Source organism: Enoplosus armatus, chromosome 17, assembly GCF_043641665.1.
Source record: "Enoplosus armatus isolate fEnoArm2 chromosome 17, fEnoArm2.hap1, whole genome shotgun sequence".
Taxonomy (NCBI): domain Eukaryota; kingdom Metazoa; phylum Chordata; class Actinopteri; order Centrarchiformes; family Enoplosidae; genus Enoplosus; species Enoplosus armatus.
The window spans coordinates 10,796,944-10,806,291 of NC_092196.1; the positions used below are offsets into that span (position 1 = coordinate 10,796,944).

The 9,348-nt window shown below is 42.9% G+C and overlaps 2 protein-coding genes across 2 annotated transcripts; one reads left to right on the forward strand and one right to left on the reverse strand.

Moving 5' to 3' along the window:
• Window positions 1–1,108: 1,108 nt before the first annotated feature.
• aqp8b (aquaporin 8b) lies at window positions 1,109–2,796 on the forward strand. Its single transcript, XM_070923186.1, has 5 exons — window positions 1,109–1,383; window positions 1,776–1,902; window positions 1,997–2,211; window positions 2,550–2,684; window positions 2,754–2,796. Exons 1-5 carry the CDS (start codon window positions 1,124–1,126, stop codon window positions 2,794–2,796), a joined length of 780 nt encoding a protein of 259 aa, XP_070779287.1. The 5' UTR covers window positions 1,109–1,123.
• Window positions 2,797–6,222: 3,426 nt separating this feature from the next.
• LOC139300660 (meteorin-like protein) lies at window positions 6,223–9,348 on the reverse strand. Its single transcript, XM_070923817.1, has 4 exons — window positions 9,263–9,348; window positions 8,517–8,923; window positions 7,187–7,246; window positions 6,223–6,569 (listed from the first exon to the last, which is right to left on the reverse strand). Exons 1-4 carry the CDS (start codon window positions 9,346–9,348, stop codon window positions 6,253–6,255), a joined length of 870 nt encoding a protein of 289 aa, XP_070779918.1. The 3' UTR covers window positions 6,223–6,252.

The following is a 9,348-nucleotide window of genomic DNA, read 5'->3' on the forward strand; positions in this document are numbered from 1 at the left end:
TCACCAGCTCCTGTCAGTTTTTACTAGGTATCGTATATAACCCAGTACTTGTCAGGGCCTGCTGTGTATCTGCTGCAATCAAAAGCTCTGATAATTCAACGTGACTGTTTGATTTTGCTGCGATGGCTCTGTAACATCTGGATGTTGTCCAGCTGATTCCATAAAATCACATCCTCACTATAAACTGGGAAATATCAGGCCAACCTAAAGATTCAGTGATCATGAATATATTTTGTTTGATAACTCCACCTACTGGAGGATCTCAACTTCACACAACCACTGTGGAAAATTATCCTTGTGAGCCCATAAGCAGTTCTTTCTGTTATCCTGCATAGATATAAACAAACCATCAAAATCAGTTTGCTTTTGTGTTTCGAAGACAGCTACCAAAGAAAGATGTCTGGCTGGCCGTGTGCGCTGTGTGTGCTCTGTAATGTGTTTTTAGCTTTGTTTAATGTGTGATCATGTTGTGGGAAATGATTAATTAGTAAGTGGAATCTGCTGTATCATGAAATTACACAACTTTAACTTAAGTCAATTAAAAACAAGTCCCAGACTTCGCTCTCGGGTAAACATTTTGCAAGCGCTCTGACCTGCAACCTTAATGTTTTTGTCACAGTTTTATCATTATTAGGATTTAAGACATGACTTTAACAGTCCCAAAGTCCTACTGTATCTACATCAAAATACGAGGGAACTTATCGACCGAGCAGAAATAAGAAATCTTAACTTTCCATTCTCAGACAATATATTTTACTCAGTTTACTGCATAATTAATAAGAAGTCTTTGTTTCCATAGACTCTTCCTTGTCCTGCGTTGACCCGTTGAGTAAATTATTATCATCCAATCATTGACAAACAGCTAGCTGATTTTTAAACAGCAGGGTTCACAAGCTTGTCAGCAAATGCATGACATATTTACTCTTGTAATGAGAGGGCATGAGATGAACAAACTATCCTGGATTAATAAGAAAAAGAGTCAGTGAGTTCACGGCAGGGCAGTGGAGCAACTCCACCAGACTCTAACCTCACACACCAAAGTCCGTGTGATTAGCAGGCAGAGAGATATTTGTATGCACACCTCGGGGCAGCGCATTCAGTGTCCAGACCTCACTGAAGACTCATGGCCGACGAGAAGATGGAGATGGGTGAAGTTGGGGCGTCCCTTGTGTCTTCGGAGTCAAAGCCGCCACCAGCCAGACGTCCTAACAAATTTGAGAGCTTATTTCAGCCCTGTCTGGGCGAGCTGGTGGGAACTACGTTCTTTGTGTTCATCGGGTGTGTGTCGGTCATAGAGAATGTGGAGTCTGCCGGGAGGCTTCAGCCAGCTCTGGTGCACGGTCTGGCTGTGGCCGTCATGGTGGCCTGCATGGATAACATCAGGTAAGGATCAGCTTCAATGCGTAGTTTATTGTGTCTCCTGTGTGATGGATGGACAACAATTAATAGCATCTGCATTTCGTATTTCCAGAAACAGGATTTTCACACTTTCTCCATTTATGGTGGCTTTGAGTGCAAATGTATCTTAATATTTAATTGTTTAAAAATAAGTCCAATGAGTGACTTCACTCATCTGTACTACTGAAAATTCATTATTCTTTCAGGTGCTTATGTACATCACATAACATTTTTTGATGGTTAGGGAGTCATATTTAGAAAAGAGCAATCTCAATAAATCAGTCTTCGCAACCCCCTTTTTCATGTAATCTGTGTTAAACTATTTCATCTTATATAAGACTAAAACTCAGACGTTCTCTCTATTTTTGCCTCTGCAGTGGTTCCCACTTCAACCCTCCATTCACCCTGGCCATCTATCTCTGTGGAGGGATGGAGCTGAGTATGGTGGCCCCATACCTTGCATGTCAGCTGGTTGGAGGGGTGCTTGGAGCTGCTATGGCAAAGGTGAACCTGTCTCATTTTTGTGTCATTAAAATATCCATCTCAGACTATCTCTTATGTACATAATTATGAAATTGTGCCTAATTGATGCCAACAGGTGATGACCTCGAGAGAGAACTACGCCAAAGCCCACGGGGCTGCGTTTGCTCTGCTGCATTCAGACAGTGAAATAGGAGGCGCTGTGTTTGGAGAGGTCGCCATGACCTGCCTGGTCACCATGGTGGTGCTGCTGGGGGCTGTCAACACCAAGACCAGGAGCCCCCTGGCGCCATTCATGGTGGGCTGCACTGTTATTATCAATGTCTTGGCCGGGTGAGTAAAAATTAAATTACGACGAGTTCATTTCTACAGTAAAGTCTGTTTTGGAAGACAATGAGGGACATTTTGCAGTAAAAATCTTTATGTGTACGACTTAATATAATGTAGAGATGCCTTCATGTTATTGTCACGGTTAGGTTTGTCCAAGTAAAAGATTTTAAAATATCACATCAAATTTGCATTTTTAAAGCTATATCTCACATAGGACTGTAGGACCTCATGTTTATACTGTAGCAGTGATGCAAACAGGACAGAAATATACAATAAATATCTTTGCCTTCACAAATGATGGGAAACTCATGTGATTATCTTGTGCCTGTTTGTTTTATCAGTGGAGACGTATCTGGCACCTGTCTGAACCCAGCCAGAGCCTTCGGTCCAGCCATAGTGAGCAACTACTGGCTCTATCACTGGGTCTACTGGGTGGGACCCATCGCAGGAGGCCTAGTGGCAGCTGCACTGGTTCGGTAGGTGCATATAGGACGTCATATACACTTTATATTTTAAAGGATCCTAATGTTTTCCTGTCTTTGCAGACTCCTGCTTGGAGACAGGAAGATTCGGCTCATTCTGAAATGAGGTCCTGTGTACATGAAGTTCACGTGGGATAAATCATGAGATTGCTTTATCATCTACAGTTACATTATAACCCCCTTCTTTTGTTCCACTGAGATGTTGGTGTATGATTATACTTTCTTTGCTATACAATAAAATGTGACTTTTTTTACATAATGAAAGGTACTTGTGTTTGTTTTTTATGGCCACGTTAAATGTTTCTCAAAGAGTTGCAGTTTCATGATTATAAAACAAGCTTGTACAGGATGTAAAATTATGCTCATCTAACTGGTTGATTTAATATTATACTGGTCCTGCTACACTACTACTGGTAAAGTTAAACAGAGTTGTAGATGATTAGTAAACGTGTCTCTACTTCAGAGAAATAAATTCAGGTTTTGTAATGTAATGCCTCTGTGTGTTATTTAAGGCAACAAGGACATTAGGAAAATCAGCCAGGTGCATGAGTGACAACAATTATATGTAGAGCTTTAGAAAAACTCTCTAACTCATTTACTTTTGAAGTGAGAAGAACATTGATGTAAAAAAAAGCTTCAGCCAAAATTCAATTACTTCAGATTTTCAACCGCAAATGCTGCCCACTGTTAAAAGGAGACCAAATGGCAACCTTTTCAAAGCCGAGAGACATCTCTGCCTCAGCTTTGTGTTTCGGCTGCCCTGTCCCTGCTCTCTATAGCCGGAGCAGTGAAAGCCTGTTCGGCACTGGAGGGTGTCGTGCTGTTTCCATATTGTACCCCTGGGCCTCCCCACAGCAGTGGCCCACATGGGAAAGCAGGCCAGGCGGCGGGATAAACCAATTACCCCCCAGTCTGGGCGGACTCCTGCCGGCACACCATGCAGCAGCTCCGGGCCGAGCCCTCCTGGGCTCGTTCCCCATGAGAGCCTGCTGGAATTCCCAGAGATGAGAATTGTGTGGTCTCAAAAGCCTGCAGAGAGGCTATATTTTGCTTGGAAATTTGACATGGTGGCCCCCTGGGACAATACTGAGGGAGGAGACTTCAAACTGGGCTTCTGTAGGAAGAAAAAAGCTTGTGGAAAGCTTGATTTCTGGGCAACATTTATCAAAAGAAGCTCTTTTGGCTACCTTAAACTATGTCTTACATAGACACCTCCGGGTACACACACAAAATGATTTTTCATATTACCAGTGATTTTTAGAATTGATCCAAAGCTTTTTGTGCCGGAAATATAATTTGTCTAATTTATAATGTATCTATAATTCATCTATCTCTGCCTATTGAGATCAGATTAGCGTCTTTTAAATCCCTTATTAAAACTTTCTTTGAAAGGAAAGCGTTTGGGAATATGTATTATGTTGCTGGGTTTTATCACCCCACTCTTATGATCCCTGTGTTGTTTTTATTTGTTTTTGCTTTTATCTGCTGTTTTATTTGTTTCTGTAAAACACTTTGTAACCTTGTTAAGAAGAGAGTTATATAGATAAAGTTTATTGTTATGTAAATTAGGCTTAAAATGCTCAAAAACAACATTAAAAAGTCCAAAAGTAGTGTTTAGTAGTTCAGATATCTTTAATGTGTAAAATCAAGTTTTAACTGAAACTAAAACAAAAGACATGAACGCAAAGAGGAGCAAAAGAGAGAAATATGAAAGATAACAAGAATATACCCCCCCCCCCCCTCCTCTTCCTCCTCCTCCTCCTCCAGCTTCTTGGATTCATGAGCCCTGATGGTTTCTAGATGACAGCAGCCGTGACAATGGTCATTATGTCTGCCAGAGGCCTTGTCGCTGCAGGGCCATTGTGTGGGCCCCATTCACTACACAGTCATTTACACTTTCATTGGCAGCTATTTAGTCCTCATAAAAAGTTCAACACACCAATTTGTGAGCCTTGCTCAGCCAAGGAGAAGTGTGGAATAGGCTAAGAAAGCAGTTGCTTTAAAAGTCAATTAATTGTTCCCTTCTCCTGGGAGGGGCCGAGGGGGAGGATCCCCAGGCTTTGGGGCCTCACATCTGTCCATTTGTCTTCTCTGGCCGTGATGCAGGGGCCACACAACTCAAAAGAAACGTGCAATTCAGTCTGCCCAGAGCTTTGGCCATCGAAGGAGATTTTGTATTTCATTTTATGGTAGGGCCGTGCTATTATCATAAGAATCTGGTTACAGGGGAAAAGATGGGATGCAGAAGGAAAAGGCCCGAAATAAGCTTGTAGGACACTTCAGCATTAAATCCCATTCTCCTCAAAAACCAGAGATTATGCAGCATATGATGGGAAATGAGGGTGCAAGTTCATTGAAGGCTTTACCGAGCCACCTATCAAAAACAGCACAGAGTCTTAAGGGGCCAGAGAATCCTTGCGAACTGGAGGACCTCATGAAATTTAGATTTTTATGAGCTCTGTTCACTTCATCAGACCCACAGCTGTATGAACTGACCACTCTGTTAAAAAAAGAAATTTGCAAATTACAATGACATTTTTGGCATTTATTCAGTAGATTTGTATCTATTAATAAAACCAAATTCTAGTGATCACCATGTTGTAAGACGCATATCAAATGTTTATTAGTATAGTATATATTATATAGTATAGTATATTGTATAGTTTATTATGATTAAAAACACATTCAAACAGCCAACGGTCAAGATAAATGGGTAAATCAAAATGGGGATCTGTTTGATTTGATGTTAACATTTTATGTTAAAATAAATATACAGTCTTACTGACAAAAGATAAGCTTTTAGTCTCAATCACTAGAAGATTTCATGGAAATTGGAAAATGTTAAATGAAAACAGACGTAAGGGAAAATAATTTTCCTCATTTTAAAACCAAAGAAATGTGCATTTCTTACCTGAATTGAACGATGTAGCAAATCATCCTTTGAATAAATGCCAAAAGATGTGATCACTAGTGCAGTGGGAGTCTTTAGAGGATTTATTTTGCATTGTAAACACAACAATCCTGATGCAAAAACATTTAATTCAAAGGTCATGTGTAGAGTACAACACATATAAATAGACAAAGAGGATTTGAAACTTTAGCACAGATGAGTCAATAATGTATGGACAAGCCTATTCACTGGGACAAACTGTCTATTACAAATGGCCGTGCTCCAACCCCCCCCCCCCACACCTCAGTTCAGAGGGCGATTGTCAGACAGAGCCAGCAAAGTGAGCGACGGTTGATGTGGAGAGAAGCACAAAGAGAGAGCAGCAACCCAACCCCTTCTCAGTCTCCCAGGACCGAGGGCAGTGATGGGAGAGAGACAAAGGCCGGCCCTCTCCTGCCTCAGTGCAGGAGGCCCTGCTGTTTGCCCCTGCTCTGCTCCCCCAAATGTGTCTTTTTACCAGCACTTCAACAGCTTCATCCCCGCTGGTGATGCTGGATGCCACTTTGCTGGCACATGACGACATTACAGGGATCCCACAGTGCCAGTGCAGGGGTGAGGACGCCTGTGGATAAAGACTGGTGGGGCTCAGTGGTGCTAAAACAACACACTTCCTCAGTCTAAAGGGAAGTCGCAGGAATTCCGACGTGCCGCCCAGGCGGCCTGGTAGACGGACAGGAAGTCTTTGTATCGCGGGGCACACCCTAACCAAGCTTCCCCGAAGTGTTCTGACCCTGTGAAGAGAAACTCTCCGTCCCCAGGCTTCACGTGGCACTGCAGGAGTGTGTGGATGCGTCCGTGTCGAGGCGACCCAGAGGCTTGTTGCTCAAACACTCCACTGCGCTGCCAGTACACCCTCGCTGCTGACACCTCCACCAACGACGTCTGACGCTCGGAGTCGTGGGAGACCTTCTTGATGGAGCCTCGGACCACTGAAAGAACAAAGAGCAGAACCATGTCAATACACTGCATGCATTAAGAGAATCTGAAAGTTGGTGAAAAACCAGATTATGATTAATCGCCTTTAGAAATTCCCTCCAAATTTTCTGTTCTCTCTTTTCTGACTTGTTTTTCTCCTTTAGTCATCATCAACACCTTAGCTGCTCAACTGCTTTTTCCTATCTTTTAATAAACATGGCAGAAATTAAGCCCAGTGGACCTATTGCTTCTGCTCTAAAGCACAGGTCTCACTCATTCTGCAGTAAAACAGTAAAATACGGATTGCATGGATTTTTATAGTACCTATAATACTTGAATTAATGTACTAAAATACTTTAAACAACTAAGATTTATTGATTTTTTTTATATGCAATTATTGCTTCACTCTCATTTGGAAACATTGAAGTCCTTTTACCCCTTTTACACCCACCATTTATCTCAGTGGGTGCCAAATCTCATTCATATTCTCCAGGTTTTCACATTTTATTTTGGCTTCTACCTTACATTACATAGCTTATAGCTCCGATATATCTTTGTAGTAATGTAATGGTGCTCTGTCAAAGTGTTTAAACAGATCTCGGGTCTGTAGAGTTGGATTAAATGTACCCACCAAAGTCACTGTTGCAGATGGCCATGAGGAGTTCGGTATCATTGCAGGGTCGGCATGAAGCTGTAGGTAGGAAGAAAATCAGGACAGAAAATGAAGAAGTAGCTTTTTTGCTGTAGTGACATTTTAGACGATGAAAACCTGCATCAGGTATAATTGTCTCATTTTCCCACTTTTCTCTGACAATCATGATCCCCCTCTCCCAAACCATGCATGACCCCACCCTCTGTGACTGACACTGACTGATAGATGGGTGCCACCTCTCCTCCCTAACACTACACTGACCTAAAATCTGACACACATACCGGCTCCATTCATCTCCCTCCTCACATCTTAGAGTGAAGAAGCCAGGGGTTAGATGAAGGAATGCTGCTCTGCCCACCACGCCGTCCTCCAGATCAAAAAACCCTCACTAGTCTTGACCCGGTGTTTGACTCCGATTGTGTCTGCCTAATTGAATGACCCCCGTGCCAACGCAGGAGACTGCAGGAGTCAAACACTTCTCCCAGACTGGCAACGCAGAGAACATAAAACCAGCAGCTGTCTATTATGGACACAGGATGACATCACCACATTGGGACAGGCCCGCACACATGGATAAATGCTAATAAACAGACATGCACAATGAACAGGCATTTGTGGAATCTGCAAAGTATTTGCAGTCTTGATTCAGGCCCCTTGGCCCGGTGCCCTTCAGCCGCCCTGTGGTCTGCTCTGTCCTGCTGCTTTGTCCCCCGATGGAAACCAGACAGCCAGACAAAACACAGGACTGACCAGCAGCTGCACGCTCCAGCCACCGTGATTGGCCTGTAATTAAACAACCAGTAGTCTTTGTAGGAGTTAGGACTGGTCAGTCCCTCTCCTATGGCTTTAAAGTTGTATTAGAATTGTTGGTGCCACTTTATAATAAGGCAGCGTTTATAAGTTGTAACTAATGGCTTATTAGCGTGCACTAATGCTTTCTGAATCAGTTATAAACCATTCATAAGAGCACATTTTGGGTTTCCAGGTTGTGAAAAATCCCTTTGGTTGATGTTTATCCTTTCTGTTTGGTAATAAGGCTCTTATACGTGTTGGTAATCCATTAATAAATGCTTAATAAGTTATTAATAAATGGGTTTCCCTTCTCCAGCAGGTAAGTGGTCATACTAACCCAAACATTGGTCTCATTAATGGCTTATAACTGATCTATAACGCTTTAGTTGATTCTTTATTTACCATTAATAATGCCATTTGTTACAACGCATACTAAGATGCCTTATCGGTGTGATACCAAGTGTATTAATGTGTCTATTTAGGACTTATTAATTAGAATGAAAGAGGGTCTGCTCACTCTGAAGCCCGCTGTGGCCCTGGTTGGGTGCAGCACTCCTGTTGCCCAGCAGCTCGTATCTGAAGCCCATGGTGCGTCTGCTCCAGGGTCCCTCACTCTGCGGGCTGGACTGGAGGTAGATGGCGGGCCTGTGCGGACCGTCTGCCCGGAAACAGAAGACCTCCTGCTCGGGCTTCCCGCCGTCCGTCACCAGCAGCTCCAGCTCCCCGGCCCGTTCAATGAACACGCTGGCTCCGCGAAAGGAGGGAGACGGTTTGATGCAGACGGTGGTGCGCCGGGCGGAGGACAGGTTGGGCTCCAGGACCACCCGGAGAGCCTGGCCCGGGTATATCCACCTCACCGAGCCCTCGGTACAGCGCAGCCGCACCTGGAGCACAATCCTGGAGTCCACACCAGCTGCAAAACCGCTGGATGCAGCGAGTAAACAGAGGAATTAATTATTCAATTTACTGCTATGTAGGCATGGATTACATGGTTACTAATGTATTGTATATATGCACTGGCCTGAGTTTGTCCTTTCTATTTGGTAATAATACAGTTAATAATTCATTAATAAAGGCTTTCAATGACCAAGTCTGTAGTTGTGGGCGAAATGTTAAAATGTTAAAGCATTAGTACATTATTTATTAACATTAGTAAAGCCATTAGAAGAGTTGACTTTTAAATGGCCAGTTTGTTATTTTAAATTTCCCTCTTTTTTCCCTCTTTAAAATGTAATAATCTTGCAGAAATCAGAAGTTCCTCACCTTCCAGTCCAGTTGCAGAGATCAGCTGCACAGTGCCGCCACTGAAGACCCACCATCAGCATCAAAATGATCACATATGGAAACAT